Source organism: Artemia franciscana, chromosome 3, assembly GCF_032884065.1.
Source record: "Artemia franciscana chromosome 3, ASM3288406v1, whole genome shotgun sequence".
NCBI classification, from domain to species: Eukaryota; Metazoa; Arthropoda; class Branchiopoda; order Anostraca; family Artemiidae; genus Artemia; species Artemia franciscana.
In genome coordinates this window covers 32337758-32363293 of record NC_088865.1, presented here as the reverse complement: position 1 = coordinate 32363293, position 25536 = coordinate 32337758, and the positions used below count along the sequence as shown (strand labels likewise).

The 25536-nt window shown below is 34.8% G+C and overlaps 1 protein-coding gene across 4 annotated transcripts in view; it reads left to right on the top strand.

Moving 5' to 3' along the window:
* Positions 1-25536, top strand: part of LOC136025172 (UDP-glucose 6-dehydrogenase-like) — a 65094-nt gene that overhangs the window by 24496 nt on the left and 15062 nt on the right. For all 4 annotated transcript variants that reach the window (XM_065700942.1, XM_065700940.1, XM_065700941.1 and 1 more), the window contains exons 5-10: positions 3527-3724; positions 6820-6967; positions 9188-9282; positions 12475-12678; positions 17325-17468; positions 20667-20805. In XM_065700942.1, the coding sequence (XP_065557014.1) occupies positions 3527-3724; positions 6820-6967; positions 9188-9282; positions 12475-12678; positions 17325-17468; positions 20667-20805 (928 nt within the window). The remainder of the gene's footprint in view (positions 1-3526; positions 3725-6819; positions 6968-9187; positions 9283-12474; positions 12679-17324; positions 17469-20666; positions 20806-25536) is intronic.

Sequence of the window (25536 nt, the reverse complement as noted above, 5' to 3'; positions counted from 1 at the left end):
TACCAAGAGCATAACTCTTGTCCTACAATGCAATTCAAAACTGGCTATACTTTGAAAAGTAAAAGTGAAAAACACAAAACTTCTTTGATGCCTATAGTTGGGGTTGTTTAAGCAGTTTCTTTGTTAGAGTATAACTGAGACGCGCGTTGAAATAAAATATAACCGGAAGTTTTCTTGCATTGTCCACGTTAATTAATAAAGTTATCTTGCCAATTTCCGTTAACCTTTGGAAACAGTAGTGTTAGTTAACAAAATTGATAGCTAACAATTCCTAGAAATGTATTAATTGTTCAGAAAAAGCAAAACCTTCAAGGTGGGAGGAAATAGCTTGTGCCTAAAGCTATTTGTTAGAAACCAGCAACAGAATTGAGTTTTCTACCATGTCTCTACTATTTTCGAGTAATCTGATCATAGACAGCGTAATAGCCCTGGCTAAGTAAAGAGCGATTTGGACACATTGTTCTTTTTTTCTGGTTTTAGATCAGGGCACTTCGTATCGAAGGCTGTCGTAAAAACTTCGAAAAGGGCTCATTCGATTGGAAATTGAAAGGGCTAGTGCCCTTTTTAATAGTCGGCAGTGATTGGAGGGCAACTAACCCCCCTCTCACGCCCACCATTCCTGCAAACACATCCAATCAAAATTTTTAGATAGCCATTTTGTTCAACGTACTTAAAAGGTCTGGAAAATATGTATTTGACGATGACAACCCCCTTACAGCCGTCAGGGCAAGGGTTGTAAGCTATGCTTTGGATGCATATAAGGTTTATATAGAATGGGTGATCGTACAAACTTGGAGGGGACTCATTGGATTGCTAATCAGAAGTTTTACTGTCCTCTTTGATATTCAGGGTGATAGGGGGGTGGTGGATACCCCCCCCCCCAAACCTCGTATTTTCCCAAAATGCGTGTGATAGAAATTGTGAGATGGCCATTTTTGTTGTCGTATAAACTTCGAGAAAGGGTCATTCGATTGGAAACTGAAAGGGCTAGTGCCCTTTTTAATAATCAAAAGTGATTGGAGGGCAACTAACCCCCCTCCCACGACTACTATTTTACCAAACACATCCAATCAAGATTTTGAGATAACCATTTTGTTCAACATAAATGAAAGGTCTGGAAATTGTGTCTTTGAAGATGACCCCCCCCCTCCCCAGAGCCTTCAGGACAAGGACTGTAAGTTATCCCTTCAGGTCATATAAGGTATGTATAGACAGGGTGATTGTGTAAACTTTAGAGGGGCTCATTGGGCTAGTAATCAGAAGTTCTAGTACCATTTAAAGATTCAGAGTAATCGGAGGGTAGATATACCCACACACACACGCATCTCGTATTTACCCGAGATGCATCTGATAGAAATTTTGGGATGGCCTTTTTTTGTCGTAGGAACTTCGAAAAGAGCTCATTCGATTGGAAATTGAAAGGGCTTGTGCCCTTTTTAATAGTCGAATGTGATTGGATGGCAACTAACCCTTCCTCCCACGCCCACCATTTATCCAAACACATCCAATCAAATTTTGAGTTAACTAAATAAAAGAAACTATAAGAGCCTAGGGAACCGGGTATAAAATCGGAGTTTTCACTTGTCCCTTGGCAAATCCTTACCCGAGCACTAACTGAAAAGCTCATAGTTGAAATAAAACTTAAAAACACTCTATGGCTATGCTTTTGGCGATAGACCCACTCCTGAAAGTTTCTTCCACTTTGTAACAGTTTCGGGGTTACCCATATGGATTACCCCGAAACGTTACCCATAAGCAAATCAGCGCTAGTTCAAACGTATTTTTAGGACTTGGAGCGAATTGAGTCGAACAGGGCTTAATTTAAATGGGGGTTGGGCTACATAAAGGTCGAGTTAAAAGGAGGCTCAGTTGCACGAGGGCTCAGCTCCATAAGGGTTCGATTAAATGGGGTTGACTTTCATTGGAGTTCATTTCAATAAGGGTTGAGTTGCACGTGGGTTCAATTGCACAGAGGTCCAGTTAAACGGGATTTAGTTGCACGACAGCTCACTTAAAAGGAGTTACATGTGGGTAGAGTTGCACGGGTGTCCAGTTAAACGGGGGTTCAATTGCATGAGGGGTCAGTTAAATAGGGTTGATTTGCACAGCGGTGAGTTGACCAGGGGTTCAGTTACATGTGTTTAGTTGCATGTGGGTTCAGTTACACTCACATCGTCTCTACGATCCTCCAGTAGTCTGCTAGCGCTGGTGGGAAAAAGGGGACCCACATCGCTGCTACTGACACAACAAAGATTTTCCTTTCATTTTAAGTAAGGGGGGGTGTATAAACATCTGAATTAGGATTTTCAATTGTAGGGATTTTAACAGTCTATTTTTTAGTTCGATATGGTTCATGTTTTAGGAGTTTCAAAATCTTTTTCAGAATTTGTAAGAATGGTTTTCACAATTAAATTGATATTATTCTTTTGTTAAATCCGACTAATAGTTATCGTTTTCTAAGCACTCATTTGGCAACGTTTCATGCTAGACAGTTTCTTAGAAAACATGTTGTAAATCTTCAATTGCCATGGGCCAGAATTCGGTCTTTACTTGATTGCACCTATTGGTACATCCATCATGCTTATAAAAGAAACTACTGGTATATTGCTACTTATATATACAACAACTAGGGTATATCAATTAAAAACAAAGAGAAAGTTATATTCTCGTAAGGTTGCATTTCTGTTGGACTAGCTCTTACACTTTATAGTAAAAGCTACAAACTCCTGAGAGAGTGAGGGAGATAAAGGGTGAGAAACAATTTAGGCGCGACCTGGGTAGTTTGGGGATCCCCTCCCCTTTTCCAGCCCAAAGGTATATTCTTATCCATGTATGATGTTCTTTTGTCACATCTTTTGGACTATTTTATCAACATATATGTCACTTTGCTATTTAATTATCAATATTTATTTATATTACCCGTTATACCTTTTTTCCTATTTGTCAGTTCTTAACTATCTACAGCAAAGAGCAATCCACTATAATTAGTGGAATAAAAATAGCATTATTCCTCTTTTAGTGCTTTAATGGCTTGACGCTGTTCAATTTAAGCAACCAGTCCACAAAAATATTTTGCATATGTTAGTTTTACACCTGAAGGTAAATATCCATCGAAATACATATACTGAAGTTGAATATGTTCACTAACTCCAAAAATTTCCCGGTCATTGCCTCGTATGCGGTCTTGATAGAAATTTAGTACAACATTTGCTTTGAAGTAGAACTTAAGGTAAATTGACTGGGATAAGCTGTCTAATTCAGTGTTGTGAGTGCTTTATCCTTTAGATCACCGCTTTTTTTCTTTTTTTTTGGGGGGGGGGTAATATTAGTACCTTTCTTATTCACTTGAGCTGATATCAGACGATATAATCAATATGGGCCAGCGAAGAATGAGAATTTTCTGGAAACGTACAACCTGAGGATGCAAAATGGAAAAATGTTCTGGCATCATAATCCCATTAAAAAATAAACTAGAAACTTACATTACAAATTACCAGCTTCTGTTATATTTTCAAACAAATTCTAGGTTCTTTCAAATCCCGAATTCCTTGCCGAAGGTACTGCCATATGTGATCTTCTTAATCCTGATCGAGTTCTAATTGGTGGAGAGGATACTGAAGAAGGCCAGTTGGCTATTGCAGCTTTATCAAGTGTGTATGAGGTATGGGTACCAAAGGAAAGGATCATTACGACAAATACCTGGTCTTCAGAACTTTCAAAGCTGGTGAGGCGGTCATTTTTTTTTTTATTCCTGATTCTTTAGACATTAACATTTTTTTTATAATTTCTCTTCGTGCATTATTTTTATTCTCGTATTCCATAATTAATATTTTGTTTGTAAATACAGTGTAATATTTTCAGTATTGATGGACATCCAAAGTAAATTTTGGAAGTAAAACCTTTTTTTAATGTTATTTCCCTAAAGTATCATTTAGGGTATGTACATTAGGTTTTTCACATCACATGACTCTAATGTAAGTTCCATAAGGTTCATTATATATAAATCGGCAAATCAGCATTTAAGGATACATTGCTTATTTAGGTAATGAAATGTGTAGTAAAATAGAATTTGAAGAAAAGAGAACAATATTTGCAGGCGTTGTTGGGGCTGCAAGATCTGTATTAAATGGATTATGACATTTTTTTTTTCTTGAACCTGACCTTCTTTAATGGAACAATTCAGCCAAGCATTAGTAATGTTCTAGAACTATAATTTTACTCTATAAAACATACGCCATATATTATGTCGATCAAACTTGTCAATATCTAGGGGAAAAAAGTCAATTAAGGATTATGGAATATCTATGCGAAAGGCTCAAGAACCAGCAGTGTTTCAATAAAAAATAAACCAGGTACATGTAAATTAGATATTTTATAGGATTTTTATGCTTATCCCTTTTTGGCATGTAGTTCTAGCTAATTACTTTCATGAACCAAGTCTCTGACGGTAAGAGTTTTAAGAAAAGGCATATTCCGATAGTACTTTTACCTTCAGCCATCCAAGCTACAGGTAACCTACACATTTGAGTGTCATAATTACGTGTAATTAATTAACCTTCCAACATGGCTACACACGGGCAGCTAAAAATACCTCAAACGTTCTAAGAAAATTTTTAGGAAAAGTTGAATATTTATATCGCAATCATAAATGCCTTTCTATAGCTACTAACAACTCACTGCAGCACCCAGCCACCTCAGGCCAACAGAGCTGTGCACGCTCCTACTCCGTCCCAATCTATTCCATGCTTTCCTCTTTACACCCCCGCCCCTGCCTAGAAGTTCTAATTTCATTTAAGTCCTTTCTTAAGACCTCTTCCCATTCCATTCGGGGACTCAGATGGATGGCCGAAAAGGACAGTATTGGATATAAAGGATCTTGGGACCGGATGTAAAGACTGGCTTTACTAATTATTTGGAGAATGGCTTAAAATGATGCAATTTTAACCACTCATTAATATCGAATTATGACTGACCAAAATCAATACGCATCAAGAACGTAATTCACACATGGTGTTTGATTTTTACCGAAGCTAGAATCTATTGATTTCTAAGCTTGTTGATTACAAATCTGAGATTAATATTGCAATAAAGACGTCCAATATTAAAATATATAAGCACATATGTAGCATATGCTGGATGTATTACATCTAATTGCAATCAGAAATGTGCAATAATTTTGAATCAGTATGATTGAAGAACCCTGAGTGTGACCCCTTGGTACTCATTTCTGACAACACTTTTACCCCTTCTAGCTTCAAACATATGAATATGCTTTACCTCTTTTTACTCTTGAATCTTTATGGATAATTTAAAGAAGGGCTGAATGATTAAACAGTATTAAGATGACAATGTGACTGTCCTTTACCAAAATGGATAATATGATTGACTCAGAATGCAATGGTTTTAAATAGGAAGACAAAATTCTCCTTGAATTAAACATTGTGGGCAATTTGAGTGAACGAGATAAAATCACTTACAAAATAAACAAATTTTGTAGGCTTTTAAAATACATGAAGTGAGAGAAGACTCTAAAAATTAAAGTTAAGGAGGCTAAGTCGCTTAAATCAGGAATAAATGATGTTAATGAGGTAATGTGGTGTACCATAAAAATTGACAGAGTGAATAACTTCACCTACCTATTTAATATTACCAGTAAGCAAGGTTGACAAATCGATTTCAATTAAATGTTTAAAAATACTATATAAAAGACATACCAAAGTGCCTGTCGTAATTCTAAACGCCTGGCTAACACGAGGAGAGGGAAACCAAGACGCTAAGCTTCCAAGCTTTTCACAATGCTGAGCGTCCTTGAATGTCATGGGAAGATGTCATAAGAAAAATATTTAAGGGAAGTGGGAAGTGTGTGGAGATACAGAGTGAAGCTCTGGAAAGGTTGGAATGGAGGAGGAGCGTGTGTAATCCTGTTGGTCTCAAGTGCCTTAGTCGTACGATGAGTTGTCAATTACAGTGGTATTTTTGATCCCTTCTTATTGACTTCGGGATTTTCTAGGGCACACTGACCCTTCTGAATTTTGGCTATGACAAAAACCTTGGTGATGAATTCTCCCATTGATTGAAATTTGTCGATTGACGACTTGTTAATTCTGAAACTATACTGTAAAAATGCTACTAATTATCCCATTTAAATCTTCCATCAATTCGCTTATAAAACACTGACATTGTGTTAAAATGATCAGTCATAAGTCTTTGCAATAATTTATTCTAAATTTGTCTTCGTCCTCCCAACCTGATTTTCTCCGATGTGACTTTCAATTCTTGTTTCTATAAATTCTGATGGTTTCAAGTGGGACAGAAACATACGCATAATTTTTTCTCAGTGTTTTAATGTCCTGTGACTCGTTCCCTTCATTTATTACATGTTTCTCCTCAAGCTGCTATCAAAATACGCTTATTGTATTCTTTCCTCTTCATTTTTAAGTTAAAATTTCACCTATAATCCTATCTTAAGTAAGGATCAGCCTATCTACCTATTTAAGTTTTATGACTTCTATCAGGCATCATTTTCTTGGCGCCGGTTTGAGGCGTTATAGTTTTTTGTTAACATCTCCTAAAATAAACAAGGTTATAAATATAAATGTCAGCTCTGAATTTCTGAAATGGAGTCCAAATTCTAGAATCTATTCGATGACTGACATTATTTTTATTGTCATCTCTTTCTTTCCATATGTACGTTTTTTTTCTCTTCATGCCCATCTCAGTTTTTTAGCATTTTAGTTTTATTTTTGCTACTGGATGATAGTTTCTAAATTATTTATAAAAGAGAAATATGGTAAAGTTTTGATCTATTCTTCATTGTAGACTGCTAATGCATTTCTGGCTCAAAGAATTTCTAGTATTAATGCCATATCTGCGGTTTGCGAAGCAACTGGAGCAGATGTCTCTGAAGTAGCTCGTGCTATTGGAATGGATACTAGACTTGGTCCTAAGTTCTTACAGTCTTCTGTTGGTAAGTATAGGAGAAGTGTGGGGGGATGGGTATGTAAGGCATTCTCCCTTCAAGGTGTATGATTGTCACGAGCTTGTTTCTCTGCTCGGTTTTTTCTTACTTTGTAAGTGTGACTTGGAAATCGATTATGAATGCCTGCTCACACTCTTCAAAACTTTAAGGTCTCACAGATAAAACTCCAACTCTCCCTCATAGATTCTTGTGAGAGCCAACTTTGGCTCTTCTAGACTTAGGAGACATGATATGTACTTCCAACTCTAAACTACATGTGTCAGGCTCGGACTCTAGCTTTTTAATATTATTTTTAGCGAATATGTATCAAGATAGGTGTTTCATCTGTCATTAGTTCGAGAAGTATACCCCTGACTCTAAAGCTAATTTACCACTGTAGCTTCTTTAGTAGTAAATTAGAACTTGCCCTGACTTCTTAGCTGCTCACTCCACAGCTTTGTTCAAAGTATTAGCTTACTATTACTTACTAAGTATACTAAGTAGCTTACTAAGTATTAGCTACTATTACTAAAGTTTACTATTACTTAAAGATAAAATATAGGCTTTTGCAAATTTACTAGACTTTAAAGGACACATCGTAAGCATGATGAAAGGTTTAGATCATCTGTTATTTATAATCAAACTTGTAAAATATAAAATGGTACTACTTAACGAATATCAAGTTTATTCTCAAGGTAACTTAAGCACTTTCTAGGGATCAAAACTTGTAATATGATGAGGATCGTGGCCAGGTGCAATCTGTAATAAAGTTTTTTCTCTGCAACTACGTTAAACAAGCATGATTTTTTTTTTAATTGAAAACAGTATTAAAATTGCTTTTCGGTTTTCTTTTATAAAAAAAAAAACATGTTGATTCCTTAATACTTTGAAGACAAACAACATGTATTTGAGGCATGCAGATGGGGTAAGGCACATCCGCGGGAATTTCCCTCGGCAAGGCAATTTGGCACAACAACAAAAAGAAGTGAATTTAATGAAAAGTAAATGAAATCACGAAAAGTCGTAGAAATGAAGACACTGATTGGGGAAGGGGTTTTCCTCCTCCCTTCCATTGTATATGTAACTACAATTTTGTAGATCGACCAGATCCTCAAGCTATTTTTGGCCAAATAAAGAGACGGAAAATGTTGTATTTTTGCTATGATGTTGTAATTTTCAATTCATATTCTAAGAAGACAACGAAAAAGGGAATGATTTATTATATCCTTATGTCTCCAATGGTCAGTGATTTCTCTGGAAATAATAAATTGGAGAATTGGAATCGATTTTGATTCTTTTTGGCATCCTATTCATTAGTTCTGCATGTAAATAGAGTGCCCAAAAGGTTATGTTATGGGAGAAATCAGTGTAGATCTAGAAATCTAGAACTTCCTTGGACTGCAGTGAAAATTAAACCTCTAAAACCTTTGAATTGACACAAGTACTTTAAAAAAGGAAACACTTTTGGAGCTAAAATCCATAACAGTTCAATCTCAGTGAAGCAATTCAATGTGAATGAATACCTTTGCAAAAATAGAAAATAAGCACAAATTATAAGGGCACTATTTATTTACAAGCAATTGCAGCTGAAACTGTAAAAGTAAGCTTATAAAGATATATTATATAACTGTAAAAGTAAGCTTATAAAGATGTATTATATAACTGTAAAAGTAAGCTTAGCCGGATGTATTATTGTAGGAAGTCAGTAGTGGACTTTGTTTTATGACTCTTCATAAATACTGAGGAATAAACCAAGTGGGAAGGGTTACAACATTATTAACAGCGTATACCCGTTTGTGACTCTTCAGAACTGTTGTTGCACCTTATGGGAGCTTAAAAATGCCCGTTTGTAACGGGTACTAACCCCCGTTTTCACCTTTTGGGAGTTAAAAATATATTCAGAGCTTTTTTCTAATAGTGCCTAGTAGGAATTTGTCGGTTTGAGGTTCTAGGAGAGTTCCATTTTCTTATCTTTTTTTGCGTTTAAGTACTTTTCTGCATCTTGTTTGTTTTATTGATGCGTAAGCATAGATTGCATTTCTAAAAATTGCGGTTAATCATTAAAAAGCGTGTTTTATTTAAATGCAGTCTCGTGTAACCAAGGATGCTATTCTTATTTATCTTGTTGTATGTTGTACTGCAGTACTTTATTTGTTGATAGTTTATGTTTAAACTTATAGTTAATTTGTTTATGGTTAAATTAGCGGTTAAACGTCCTCTTTCATTTAGGTTTTGGCGGTAGCTGTTTCCAGAAAGATCTATTGAATCTAGTCTATATTTCCGAGTGTTTAAATTTGCCTGAAGTTGCTGAATATTGGCAGCAGGTAACAAAGTCAATTTTATCTTCGTATGTTCAGTAGTGTTCATAGTGAATGTGATTAAGTTTAATGGTTATCAGATTCGTATCCAGGATGGGTTTTTTTTTGGGGGGGGGGGATAACAAAAGGATTTTTTCGGGGGGGGGGGGACCTTACAAAAAAAATTTCAAAAAGCCATCAAAAATTTATTTATATTCACTTTTGTTACGTTTTTACGAGTCGGACAAACATTTGCAGGGGAGGGGGGTTCAAACCTCATACCCCCCCCCCCTGCGCATTAGGTGTTAGGAGTTTTGAGCCCCCCAGCATTAGGGGTTAAGAGGTTTGAAATACCATTGAGGGATTTGAAAATCAATATCTTATTTAAAGAGAAATATAATTTAGGGAAATTCAAATAAAGCATACTGTCTCTTAATTAAAATATTGAGGAAAGGTGCTCTGCTTAAATGGGGCCCAGAAAGACCTTTAGATTTTTAAAGTGGATATCTGTAATACCTACGATTTTCGTCCTATCCAGGTTATTCAAAGAAAATTCTATGTAAGCAAAGATATGAGTGCAAAACGAATAAGAGTTTCAATAGGGATAAGTCCTTTATTAGAAAGTGAAAAAACAAGTGCAAAAGTTCTGAATATTCCGAAGACACAGTCGGTCTTCATCATCAGCAGAAATACTCATTTCTGAGTATTTCTGTTAATGATTAAAACCCACTGTGTCTTCAAAATATTCAGAACTTTTGCATTTGTTTTTCCATTGTCTAATAAATAACTTATCCCTGTTGAAGCTCTTATTCGTTTCATCAAAGAAAGGCAGTGTGGTCTGTGAAAAAAATTTCATGTAAGTGCAATTGCTTGTGTACTAGCCTTTTTCCTTAAATTTATGAAGCTGACAAAGTTTATTTCTGACAGAGTTAAATGTAGTTATCAACACAGTCAAGCGCTTTGACCGTTACATCTAAGGGGAAACTCACCTTTTGGTTTAATGCATAGCTTTAATTTTGGCAGATGTTAGGTTTTATCACCGTCTTGAGTTGTCCACAGCTTTTTCAATCTTGGATCATGAATGTTGGTTCCTCTTGACTGGAAAATACTACCATGTGTGTCACGCCCAGAAATTCTCGACAAATGTGTACCAATAGAAATCACCGAAGGGGCTCAGAATTTGTAGCAGCTGTTAGTTTAGAGTTGAATTATTCAGATTAGTGTAAAGGTTGTTGTTTTGCAATTACCCTAATTTGTTTTACCCTAATAAGCTATTATAATAATAAGTATAAATATAAATATAATAATAATATAAATAATAAATATAAATAAATAATAAATAAATAATAAATATAAATATAATAAGCATAAATTATATTATAATAAGTTATATTACCCTAATTACCGTAATAAGTTTTTTTTGCAAAGAGTGGTCTTCACGAATTTCACTTGGAATTTTAGCCAAATTGAGCCCGATTGCTGGAAGGTGTCTATATTGTAAAGTTGAAAATATCTTATGCAAAATAGTTAGATCTTTAAGTCGGTCTTTTTTGAATCGTTATTATTGTATAGTTTGTGTAAAAACAATTATTAATTGGGAAAATTACCTTGGAAGAGCAATAAGCTCAAATTTGAATTCGTAAAATATCAGTATCTTTCTGAAAAATATAATGATGTCTATATACTTTCTTTGGCACAAAATTAGGATGTTTCGATGGCAAAGAAGAACTCGTTCGTTCAGGCTACATTCCGTTTGAAACATTCTATGGCGAAAAGTCATTTCGACATAATTCCAGTTGGTAAGACACTTTCATCTAAGAGACTAACCTTCGGAACTTGATGTTTTTGTTGTATTTGGGAAACAACCGACTGCTAATGTTTGAATTTTTACGGACGGAAAGCGCTGTCGAATCTAAAGAATTGGTTTTTCTTATTTGTTTTCATGGTTCAGCATGGCAGCACTGATAAGAATATGGTATTGCCTTAAAAACTTCATAATTTCAAAACAACCAAAAGGAAATTTTCAAGTGTGAATAGAATTAAGATGGGTCCTGGGGATGAAAACTTTTGTTTTAATGTCCTTAGTGCTTTAGGATCTTTTTTCCAAGCCTTAGGATTGTTTTGTGTGGATATTGAATTTTGTTAAGTTTCTCAGTGGCAGCCCTGATTTACTGGCATTGATTATTTTAAGTTACATACAGAAAAGGGGGCAACAACTGATTGAATTTAGCACCAACTTTCACTTATTTTATACAACTCAAAGTTGATAGAAATTAATTGAGGGATTTGGACGTAATGACTCTGATGATAGGCCTCAAAGAAGGAAAACAAATGCTGGTAATATTCATTTCACTTTCGCTAAAAAAGTTTTATGACTTTCTCTACTACTTTTTTGACTCTGAGGAGTCCATCCTCGCTGGAATATATATCCTTTTCTCTTACCGTATCTTGTTATTTAAAACACTTTAAGCCTTTTTTTTTTATTTGTTGAGCTCATAAATGCGACTAGATATCAATATCGTGACTAAGTATTGTTTTTGTTTTTTTACCCTGTGAATTCTTCGTCGCATTCCTGCGACTACAGTGGAAAAATTGAAAAAAAATTCATGGAGCAGGGGTGAATGTTTGTAAATTAATAGACATAATTATTTTTTTTGAAGAGGAAGCCGAAAACAGACAACACAGAGATGAAGTCTATTATTTTTTGCTACTGCTTGAGCTAATCGAAAATAAATAACTTGAGGAAAAATTTATCGTTATAGTAGTTTTTTAATTTTAGGAATTTTAAATTGCATCTTTCGATAGATGTTGATTTATTACGTTAATTTTTTGTTTAAACTAAAGAAATTGATTTTTTTTAAACGTTTCTGCTAATTTTCTTTAATGTATAGAATTTTTTTTCCTTTAAATTGGCTTTCCCTTTGCTATATATCTGTAAATTTTCATCCTAGATTTTTAGCCTCGTTTTTGATTGTATTTTTTCAACTCGGAGGATGCATTGCTAGTATTTATCCCGAAACAAAAATTCAAACGTTTGCACTTGCTTTATTATTTATTATTACTGAGGTATAATTAGAAAAAAAAGAAAAAAGTACGTTAATGAAGTTTTTATTTTAGTCCTGTTCTGTTTGCAATTGTTTGTTTTCGTATTTACAAGATTTTAGCTTTCGCCGTTATTTTTGTGATTAGTTACCTATTTTTCTTTTAATGTTCTTTCAGGTATTGAACATGAACGAGTTCCAAAAGTCTCGGTTTGCCAAGCGTATTGTTGAAACTATGTTTAATACTATCACGAATAAGAAAATTACTTTGCTTGGATTTGCGTTTAAAAAAAATACTGGTGATACTAGAGAAAGCCCTGCCATCTACATTGCTAAATATTTACTGGAAGAAGGTGCCGTGCTGCAAATATATGACCCCAAGGTAAGAAATATAGTATAACATATTTGCGAGAACTGAATAGTCTCCACCTTCATATTAAGAATTTCCATATCAAAATTAAATGACTGATTTTAGTTTTTTGCTTTGTGCTTGGTATTAAATACTCAAAGTTGTCTTTAGTTTAACTAAAGGTATGTCTTAAAAATTTCCTGTCTTTAAAAATAGATTGTAAGGTAAAGATTTTGAGTTTCAGCAAAAAAAAAATTTTGGTTTCATTTTTTCTAAAGAAACCACCAGAAGGAAGTAATTATACCGGAAATTATACCGAGAATATAATATAACGTAAATATATCAGTTTGCCTCTTTTCTACCCTAGAACCCCCCCCCCCCCCCCTCTCCTTGGAAAAAATAATCCCCAAAAAAACGCCTGTACGAAAACGAGGCGTCTTCGACGCTGAGGAAACAAAATTAAAACCCAAGACCAAGGAATAAAAACAACCAATATTAATATATATAATTGTTGCAACCGATCTTGTAGGTCACATAAGATTTACTTTGATGAGAACTCCAAAGCAACTGGATGAAATAATATAAAATGGAAACAAAGTTAATTATTCTGTTGTGAAATAATCCTATCGATTGCTACTATTATTGCGATTCTCCTAGGTCTTGTATTTAATCTCGTCCCCTAGTGATTTTGCAAAATCTTAATACCCCCATTAACTATTGGTTCACTTTTCAGAAGAATGTTATAAATTGGGTCAATATTCAAATTTTATTGTATCTAAATTTATTTAAATATCGGCAACCATATGTTTTTTGTTTTTTTTTATTACAATAGCCTCCCTTGCACACTGAGTAAAACTTCTATCATTAGAAATGGCCGTGGCATCATCGAATTGTACATAATGGTCAGGGTGGTAGAAAATGTGTTCAGCCTAAGCCGAGACAAAGGTTTCAGGAGGTTTGCTCAATTGTAGAGCTTTTTCTATTGAGTTGCGATGCTCAATAAAACTTTCAACAAATTGTTGGCGATACCCCACCCCCCTACCCTCCCTGTAAGTTATCTTCAATTCATGGATGTTGGGAAGGGTAGGTCAGGGATATTGGATAAGCATCTGGACCTCTTTAACTCTTTAATAATATCAATAAAAAATTATTGTTTTATTCTGGTTCAAACAAGACCCACTTAGTGCCTCCATTTTGTTTTCCGCCATATCTGATCATTAGAACCGAATTGAAGACGCTCTCTGGGAGGAAGAATGCCCGTGCTTTTAAACTGACTGAAACGAAAAAAACTTTAAAAAAGGGTAAAATGTTTACCAAGACTGAGAAAATGAGATGAAAAACTTATTTTACAAATATAATCATAAAGGTGTGAATATTTCGGCTTCATATCCGTAAGCCTTTATCAACGTGGATAAAACGAACAACAGAAAACTTGCTTTAAAAAGACATGAAAAAAGAAAACGTACAAACGCTGTACAAAACATAAAGAATGATGCAAGGAAACTCTCATTTTAGCAGAATCCAATTTGATACTTCACGTAAAAAAACAAAAGGCACAAGGCAGGATGTTTGCTATATACAATTGAACGTATATATGTGAATTATCTTCTGATATGGTTTTCTTGCAAAATGAAATTAAAATATTTTGTTTAAAATAAATAAATAAGTTTTTCATTTTTTTTGTTTTACGAATAAAGGATAAAATAGATAAGCCTTTTTATTTAAAAACTTGCTTATGACTTATTTTAAGTCAAACACGTCCTGTGGTGGCGCAGTGGATTTGACCTTAGCTTGGTAATACGGGACCCAGAGATCGAATCACGCTGCAGGAATGCACTGCAGGGCCGACGCAGGGACCTTAGTAGTCAAGAAGCGTCGTTAATTCTTAAATAAGTCAAACACGGGTTAAGAAACTGTTATATTTGAAGAATTGAATGAATGTCTTGCATTGCTAATTTGGCAAAGGCTCGTTAACTTTTTACAAAGTTTGTTTCATGCTGACCTTTATTGTTAAAATTCAAGCTTGCATGGGGCTAGTTTTACAAAATATCATGATATTCTGTGCACATTGTTCTAACCAGCTAGTAACCTATTATAAATTGGTTTTAGTCGGTATTCCCTTTCATCTCTGTTTATACTAGTCCCCTTATGCGTATGATGACGGTTATTTATCCTTTAATTCAAATCACCCTATTCAAGTGAAAAGGTGAGCAATTGTATCTTTAGTTGAAAGGGTGTTAAAACAAACATCACCAAAACATGTAGATGAGGGTCTCATTTTTATTAAAGGTATTTTAATCGGAAGTAGTCATCCCGAAAAAATGATATCTCAAACAATGGAAAAAAAAATCAGTTCGCCAAATATCATAGAAGAAAATGTTTTCAACAAAAAAAAAGATTATAAATCTTTATCCTTTTGTCAAAAAAAATTAACAAAAATTAGCAAAAAATAAAAAACGAAAATTTTCAAGTAACCAAGTAACTATGCTTTCAAGTCCCAAGTAACTATAAAATTTCTATTCAAGAGGAAAAATGTAATTTGAAAAAAAAAAACATTCAAAGTGGTGTATATAAAATACTTTTTTCATGTGGAAAACTATGTCGAGAGACCGTAACAAAACTTAGAAAGGGACTTGAAGAACACTAAAATAGCAATAGATTATTTTCTTAAAGACTAAATACACGTATACACGTATTTTAAATAATTACGTATTTTATACACGTATTTTAAATATATGCGTATACGCATACACGTATTTTAAATAATCTTCAATGTTTGATTCTTTAATATGTTCATTGTTATTAAGATTCTGTTTCTTTTAGTTTCGGTCACTTATGAGGTTTTTGGTTATTCATTATCTTATGGGGAAAAAATATTTGGCTTCAATTTTATAAATTTTTAAAGAAGAAATCACTCAATTCTTGCACGAGTATGTTCCGAACAATATCTTATAACTATTACATTAAATTGCTCTTTCTAAGTTTAAAAAAACTGGTTGCAAAAATAAAAACAAAAAATTAAATGAACACACAAAGAATTCTTTTCCTCGCGACAGCTGGGATCGAACCTGATCGCTTTTGGGACAGCGGGCAGATACGTATCCACTAGACTGCCACGAGGTAATTAGTAGTATGATTTATTCGTATATTGACTTGTGTAATCAATTATAACAACTGATGTCATTTGAAATAACAATTTATTTACAGCACACAATAGTCACTGGCTTCGACCTTTAGCTTTTTGTAAAATGGGGAAAGTTGTGAATTTTGTGTTATTGTAGAAATATTTAAATACACACCTTCTTCTTTCATTTGGTAGGCAATTTCACACTGAAAACACCAAGATTCATTTTGTAAGGTACAAAAGCCCTCACCAATAAATGAAAAAGGTCACTACTATTATAATATTAATTTTTATTGGATGAAACCGACGACATTTTAAAAGAATCAAGAAATAGTACTTTGCAAAAGAAAGTAACAACGTACAACAGTGTTTAAAAAGTCTTATGGTGATGAAAGTGCCTCAACCAGATGATTTCTGGATTAAACCAGAAACTTTTGATTCAGCAATTACGGAACATCTGTTTGATCTTCCGCACCATAATATAATACTTAAAAAATATTGTGTTTTGCTATTACAAAAGTTTTAGAGAAATTAAAAATTATATATAAATGGATTAGTATAAACTGCGATGTAAAGCAGTATCAATTAAATACAACTTGAAAAACAGGCTAAAACAATGTCTATAGAAGAAAAAGAAATGTTGCATAATTAGCCCTATACAAGCTTGAACCTAAGTAATGAAGGTCTACGCCAAATAAACTTTGGAAAAAGGTAACGAGCTTGTACCAGAGTAACAAGGCAGAAGATTCATTCACTTTTTGAACATAATAGTTTCTTAACCTACGTTTTCGTTTAATTAGTTGAACATAGGGCATACGTAAGATTTTTAAGTAAAAAGACTGTTTCTTTTTGCTAAAATTTTATGCCAGAAGAGACATATATGTAAAATAGTAGGCTATTTTAGCAGGCATTTTACTTTTTGCCTTGTGTTTTGTTACGTGAAAAACCATTTTTAGATTTTGTTGAAATGTGAGTTTCCTTTCATTTATATTTTTATATGGTGTTTGCATTTTTCCTTTGATTGTTTTTCATATTTTCTTTTTAAACTAGTTTTTTTTTGCCTTGATAAAGGCTTCCGGATGAGAAGCCGAAATATTCAAACTTTGGCGTTATTTTGTATAAATAAGTTTTTTATTTTATTTTCACTGCTGTTTTAAACATTTTACCCGCGTTTTGTGTACTTTCGTTTTTATTGTAAATAGAAAAGTATATTTATATATATGTATATATATATATATATATATATATATATATATATATATATATATATATATATATATATATATATATATATGATATTTGATTTTGTTCTGATGTTAAAATCAGAGTATACACAAAAATTAATATAAAAAACTAGGCTCTTTGATATAATAACAAACTCAGTTTGGTAAAAAATAGAAATTGACGGTTTTTAGTATCGTCTTATTGCTGGCAAAACTGAAACTGAAATGGGGAAACCCTGTATTTGAACATTAATATTTCTGAGAAGTAGAGCAGCTAGTAATCGCAGCATAGATTCGTTTTCGTGTACTGTATATCTATTTCTCTGTTTCAGGTTGATTCCAAACAAGTTTTTGCGGATCTTTCGGGAACACTCAGTGTAAATTTATCAGAAGTAGTAACTGTTTCCAAGAATCCATATGATGCTGCCGTTGGATCACATGCTATTGTTGTCTGTACGGAATGGGATGAGTTTACTGTAAGTAATTTAAGAGCCTCTCAGTATTAAATATAGAGAATAATATAATAGAGTAATTGGTCTTGGCTGTTTTAAGCACCGAAGACGTTAAAATAAAGCTTTTTTTACCCTCTCGATCTATCTTAGGCCAATTCATAGCTGAAACCCGCGATTTTAGCAGATTTTCTTTTGGTGGTTTTGAGTTAAGTTTTAGCTTAAGATGAGGATATTAAAAAAATTATGTAAAATGTTTGGATTTTGGATTTTTAACTCGTTTTCCTCGACTCACTGATTTGTATTTTAGAGGGGGTTACGTGGGAGGATCTTTCCATAGAGGAATTTATCATGGGGGAGAGAATTCCCATGAAAGGGGCGCTGGATTTTCCAGAATTATTTAGAAAAACAATTAGTAATTTAATAAAACCTTTAGGTACTTCATATGGAACGGGTGATTGTCGAATCTTTGGAGGGAGCTCATTCGATTGGCCGTCAAAAGTTCTAGTGCATTTAAGATTCAAAACTAATAGGAGTGCAACGAGCCTCCCCCCCCCCCCTTCCCCGGCATATTTGTTAGACTTTTTTGTGATGAACCAAATGGTTATCTTAAAAATTCATCCGAATATCTTTGACGGAAAGGGAAGAAGGCTAGTAGCCTTCCAATCGGTTTGGTTACTTGAAATAGCAATTAATCTTTAATTTTTACTGCAATGAGCTCAATTCCCGATTTTCTAGGACCCTTGGTTAGATATGACCTTGACTGGAGGGAAAGGAAAAAAAAAGCAACAAACAACACAATCTGTTTGGTTTTTTTTTTTTTTGCAAAAACAAAAGCAAAATTCCGAATTTGTGTAGATAAGAGCTATAAACCTGTACAGTAGAGTTCTCTGATCGTTTTGTAGTTAGGGACGGAGGGGCAGATGCCTCGAAAGCTGCGAAACCTCCGAACTCTCAATGAGCCTTCAGATAAATACAGAATTAGTTCGAAGGAAGGCGAAGTGAAGGTAGAAATTGATATATAATTTCTCTTGACTCCTGGAAAATTTTTCGGTCTGCGCTGTTGTTATGAAAGTATAGAGTAACATTAAACCCCTAAACGAGCAGACTTTAATTCTTACAGTAGGGGGGTTTGCCCCCTCCTTATCCTTAACCTCCCCCTCGGGGTTGTAAAAAAAAATTTGGAGGATGCTCATTTGATCGAAAGTTGAGGGTTCTAGTCCTCATTGTAAAGTTGAAAGTGATAGAAGACTAACCAGCCCCTGTCCTAGAACCATTTTTAATGTCTGGTCCTTTTGTTCCTTTTTAGGGCGTTTGATTCGCATTTTGAGGTAGCTAAATTTTGCTTTCTCTGTGACTGCTCAATTTTAAATATGGGGAGCTTTAGAGAGGGGGGGATTTTCCGAGGGGGAAAGTACCGGCCCCTGGAAAAATGTTTGAGGTTATCATGAACAAAAATCAAACATAACGAAATCTGTGGTTAAAAGACATTCGACAGCGACAGTTGCAACGAATCACAAATGAAAATGGTGTACAACAACACCTACGGCTAGAAGATAAACGACAGCGAGAATCACAAGGAATTGCTAACGAAAATGATTTCGCAACGAAATCTACGGTTAGAAGACATGCGATTATGAGCGTCATCAATTGAACAAAAAGCATTCGCAAAGTAATCAAAATTATAATGGATGAAGAAGGAATTAAAGCCACGCCAGAATTTTTTTGTTCAGCTGAAATTTTTGACTTGCCACCCCATTACTTATAACACGGTAAATATGCTAATGCTTAATTTAGACATTTCAGAGGGTATTTGCAATGGGAAAGGCCTGGTTGCTACTGAATTACTTCAGCAGCGAATCTGAACAGCCAAATTAAAAGGCTTGAAAAAATATCGTGGTAATGGTGAATGAAAAGGAAGCAAAAAAAAAATATGTGGCTAAAAGACAAGGAGTAGCGAGAATCACATCGAATGGTGAACGAAAATGTTGCATAACGAATGTAACAACGAACATCACAACGAATCGTAAACGAAAATGATGAACAACGAAATATACAGTTAGAAGACATGCGACAATGAGATCATAATAAATCATAATGATCATAATGAATGAAGAAGGAATCTATTTCACGCCATAATTTTCACTTCAATTGTAATTGCTGATTTGCTTAAAACTAAAGAATTACACAGTAATTGTGTTACTGCTTAATTTAGATATTTCTGTGGGAATATCCAATGGAACACACCTAGTGTTAGTGAATTGTGTAATGAATGAATCCGGACAGCTAAAGCTAGTCATGGAAAAAATTTCTAGGTAATAATGAATGGAAGGGAAGCACAACAAAATCTGCGTCTACAAGACTGTGACAAAGATCAACACAACGGATTACAAATGAAAATGACGCACAGCGAAATCTGTGGTTAGAAGACAAGCAACAGCGAGAATCACATCGAATCAATTGAAGTTGTTCATTTGCCACCCCACGACTTAGAATTGAAAAATAACTCGATAATTATATGCAATGCATAATGTGGATATTTCAGAGGATAGGTGTAATGGAACACGCCTAGTTGCTACTGGATTATGTTATAACCTACTTAAAACAAAAATGACTGGGGAAAAAGATGGAAAAGAGGTTCAGCTTTATCCGCTGTTATAAGACAACCGGAAGCGAGGATCAAATATTTACAATTCTCCAGCGTGCTGATTATCAGGGACCAAGCGAAACTTAGTCGCCTGGTACTAGCAGTTTATGTAAAAGCTAATCACATGATTTTATGACAGTAATTATCATGTCTGCTTTGCACGCATTCGGTCTCTGGCTCGATAACCATATCTTTGATAAAATCAAAAGTATGGTGGATATTGATGGATTTATGGTGGATAAATGATGGGAGAGGGTGAAAATTAGTAGAAGGAGGTCACAGGGGTGGAGATGTTTTTTGGAGGGGGTGTAGTTGCTGGTACTGTGATGTTTAGAAGCACTATAAGATTTAAAAAAAAATAATAAACCGTTTTGAAAGTTATCTAACGATGTTGTGGTGTTTTTGTTTGTAAAACATAAAACAGCATAAGATAAAACTAAAACTTTTAATGTTTAAGTCAGCAATTTCTTGAACTAGTCAAGAAGATAAACATATTCAAAAGTTGTTTTGTTTTGCACCTCATATAGAGATATATCATTAAAAATAGCAACTGCAAAATCATTCTCTTTTATTTTCAGAGCCTTGACTATGAGCGTATGTATTCACGGATGCTAAAACCAGCTTTTGTGTTTGATGGACGGAAGATATTGAATCATAAAAAGCTCATTGACATTGGATTCCATGTGGAAACTATTGGCTGCAAACTCAACAACATAGGTTTGGACTAGTTTTAGTAGTCCTTGTCCTTTTTCCCTTTTCCCTTTAATATTTATGTTACAGCTTTAACTTTGGTATCGGGCATCACTTTTAACGTTTAATTTGATTTTTATTTATCTTATTATTCTCTTCTCTTAGACTTTTTCACCTGCACTTTGCTCTTTTTTAATGAAATAACGACCGTCTGTCCTGCCAAACCCGGTTTTCCTTATTATGTCCTTCCCTAGACTGTTCCCTACTTAGTCTAAGTGGAAATACCGTCTTTTTCAGTTAAATCGGTTTCAAAAACAAATCTTATTAGTGTAGATTATTTGTTACGAATGAGGTATTAATTAAAGATTCTTCTAAGGCATTTATCCACAAGTTAACAAAAACAATTTTGAGATCAATGTTAACTAATAAACTTGCCTACCTGTAAGAATAGCAGCAGAACTAGGTACTAAGGAGGATCAGATTTAATGGTTCGAAAATCCCTCGAGATTGTTTTTTTTAAGTCTTTGATTTGTATCACAATCATTTTTTTATTGCATAATGATGTCATGTTTACGTCACAGCAAATTGCGTCACGTCACAAGTTTCGTCTACGTCAAACAAATTTACCTCATGACGTTTTCATTGCATAAAACATGGCTCAAGTCTACATTAGGCATCATGTTTCCTTCCACTCCCGAATTATTAATGTTAAAATATCACAACTTAAGATTGTCCGTTTGTTCAGTCACGGCAATAATGGTAATAAAGCTTGGTCGTATTTACTTTTACACCTTGAATTTCAAATTTAGGAACAGTTATACTGTTACTATACGAAGGGGGGGGGGTGAATACTCGAAGTAAACAAACGGGATGTGTTTTAGCTCTACAATTTCTAAATCTAAAGTATGAAGTTTTTGTTTTTCTCGAAATTTCGTAGCTCTTTGAAGGAAGGTAAACTGTGTGAGTATATTTTAATGAAATAGTTTCAGAAACATTTTGTTCCTCCCTCAAAACGACAGGAGAAAGAGAGAGAATGATTTAAGCAAGTTCTTAAACTTGAATACTTCAGAAATGATAAACATTTTTTTTTCAATCACATCGTTCTTACTTTTCATTTACTGTTACTTTAACTTTGACTAGTTGTTTTAATTTCGTCTTGATCATGGAGATAGCTTCAGTAATCATACTCAGACACTCACATTGTTTATGCATGCCCTCGTAGATGTATCCTTTCACAATTTTTTATCTGCTTTGTCTCGTTCTGAACACGGTTTGGCCATGCCTTTCCTCGCCTTTATTTTTCTCATCTTAGTCTGTTCATACCAGTGATATAAGTTGACCGAAGTATTTCGTATGTTTTTATCTCTCTTGACGAGAAGTTGAACGAGAAATGTCTTTTTTTTTTTTATCTTTGGAGTAAAGATGTTACTTCATTGTTTTCTAGTTGTCTTCTTTTCCATCAATTGTGTTTATATTTGTTTGTTCCTTGCATATCAGTTGGGACCGTAGTGTTGTTTTTTTTATTCCGGAGGTGTTGGGGACAATATTTTATATATTTTTATTCGTTTGTGTTGTCATTTTTGTCAGTTAGAGTCAGATTGTATAATATAGAATATATTTCGGTTGGTTTACTTACTCCATTTTCTCCATTAATCTTTAAACAAAGTTTGCTCATCCTAGACACCAGAAAATCCTCTCTTTTTACTGAATTTTTGTAATACTTCTAAGCCCATTTTTACAGTTTTTGGTATTCTGGGATATTAGTTTATATTTAGATGAATTTTCTTATGGATGCACAAAGGTAGGAGTAATCAAGTGCATTGACACTGAAATGTAGAGAATTCAAGAGTAGAGTTAATCAACTTGGCCTCTGACCGGTTCATTTAGTGACTCGAAAGCAAAATTCATTGCCATTCTCCTTGAAAATATCTGGGTGGCATAACAAAACTTTTAAAAGGATGTGGCACTAGAGTATATAGTCCAAATCGACGGTACTGATCTCTTTCTCGGCCATTCAGCCGGGAAGTGCAATGGAGGGCTGAGAGCCAGCTCTCCTGTGCTTTCTTACACCCTTCCTGTTTACTTTCCCCAGAATTCTCCATGTAACTTGCTCTGTCGACTTTGGCTGAGCTTGCAGAGTCACCTCACTGACTCTGTTTTAGACCAAATACTGAGCGACACAAGGAGTCAATCCCATGTCATCACGGACAGGTGTTTGCTAGTAGTTTTTATTATGATTTATTTATTTATTTGAAGTTTCTGTGTTTCAGGTGCATGACCAAAGAAAGATTGTTTTTCAATGTAATAGACTCCCTAGATTACTTTTCTTGAAAAAAAAGAAACTCATTTTCCATCCACTGTTTTTTCTTAGACAAAAATAAGTCGCTAGTTATATTTCAGGGCATTGGTACCCTTAAGTCCGGTATCGCTGATATAATAAGTATGGCCGTATCAAGGATTTTTTCGTATGGTCTTTCTCGTATGCCTACCGAAAAAAAGCTTTAAAAGACGCATCAAAAATTTGTTTATATTCATTTTTGTTACGTTTTTACGAATTGGACAATTATTTGGGGGGGGGTGTCAAACCCTCTAACCCGCCCCCTGAATACGACTTTGATTATAAGACTGACGATATTGGCTAAAACGGCCATTTAAATCGTAATTTAGATATTTGGGTCATAACTGCATTTTTTTGGACGCGTGAAATTGCTACACTTCCCTGAAATATATCGATGCATTGGTCTTTTATGACCAAATTGCTTTAGCATAAAAAATGGTTTAAAAATACATCAATAATTTTTAAGCATATTTTGTGGGTATTTTAACTATTATTTTTGGGAGGATTTTCAATTAATTTCTAAGGAGATAGTTTTTCTAGTAACGCGTTAGGTTTGTTGTATCTTTGATGTGGGAACAAACGGGACATGTTTTACCCTTACAAAGGATGTGCTCTCTTTATTCCTATCTTTTGTGAAAATGAAATCTAATATTAAGGCAATAAAAAAGCATCACTTTTACTACGAATGAAATATAGTCTTTTGTCTTATTATGTGGATAATATGAAAAAAACTTCGTTTTCTTAAAGAGTTAAAGAGGCTGCGTCCCAAAGTCGGACCTTAAAACGTACAGGAATTAGAAGAGGCAGTTGGGGGGCTGCCGCCCCCCAAACCCCCAGCTTTTAAAGACTCTTTTGTACAGTTTTTTTTTTTGTGGGGGGACTTCATTGTTACTAATTACTAGTTTCGGCGCAATGGTTCTCCTGTCCTCTTGTGTTTAACATTTTTCGAAGTTATTCCATTATTCATTCATTTCAATTTTTTGTTAATTAAAAGAGGGCCTTTCCGAAGCCAAGAGCGGGGGGTTAGCAAAAAAACAAAAAAACCTGTACAAAAGAGTCTTTAAAAGCTGGGGGTTTGGGGGGCGGCAGCCCCCCAACTGCCTCTTCTAATTCCTGTACGTTTTAAGGTTCGACTTTGGGACGCAGCCTCTTTAACTCTAAGAAAACGAAGTTTTTTTTCATATTATTTCTGTACGTTTTTCTACAATCCATGGTGGATGTAATTTAATAATTCCTGTACTCCTCGTACAGGAATTAGGAGAGGAACTTGGGTGGCTGCCGCCCCCCCCCCTTTTAAATCATTGTATAAAATAGAAAATAATATAGAAAATAGTACCGCGCTCTACCGACTGAGCTAATCACTTGCATGCGTCTAAATATAACTTCTCAATAACTTAAAAATTTCAAATTAACATGGGCTCTTATGGAGAGAAATGCGTTAATTAAGTAGCTAATGCGTGGTTTCCTGAAAACAGGGAAGGAGTTATCGGATCGAGCTGAAATTTCGCGGATAAGCTCCTGGGCCGTAGGGGACCTTAACTTGTGAATTTCAGCCCGATCGGACAACGTTAAAAGGGGGGGGGATCGAAACTTTCGGGGGGTTAAGATTTTCCTACGAAATCTTACCAGGAAAATTACTCGGAGAATTCCGCATCGAATGAGTCCTCGTACACCCAGATCCGATGTCGGCTGTGACCTGTAGGCGTCGAGGAAAAAAAAGAAAATGAAATTTAAGTGCCTATGCGTGGTTTCTGGAAAACAGGGAAGGAGTAGTTATCGGATCGAGCTGAAATTTCGCGGATAAGCTCCTGGGCCCTAGGGGACCTTAACTTGTGAATTTCAGCCCGATCGGACAACGTTAAAGGGGGGCTGGGGTTGACGGGTCGAAACTTTCGGCCAGATTTTCCCCATGAAGGAAAAGTTGGAGGGGGATGAAATTTGGGAGGTTTCTTAGTTGGAGCTCGGGCTACGAAATGCATCCCTCTGCGACCACTGGAACAGAAGATCGCTTAACATTGTCGTGTGTCGCCTCTTTATAGAGGCACGAGTGTGCCTCCTTGATTTTATAAAGTAGGCGCTGGATCCTGGGCCGTAATTCCGTAGTTTATCTTGGTGAAACACATGATAGCTACTCCTAACTCAAGTGACAATTATCTTCTTTCATTTCCATCCTCCTTAAGCTTGTAACAATACATTATTATTCAAAAAAGTAGATATTAAGAAAGAATAGATGGGCTTCTCGCTAACTCGTATATCTATCATGCCAGGTGAAAAAGACCTTCAGCAACATACCTATAGTCTACATTTAAGGTCCGGGGATGTTTTAACAACTACCCACTTTTACTCCTTCTCTCCCCCTGGGACGCCGATTTCTTATGAACTTGGAAAGTGGCTCTAACTAGTCTATGAAGCTAACTTAA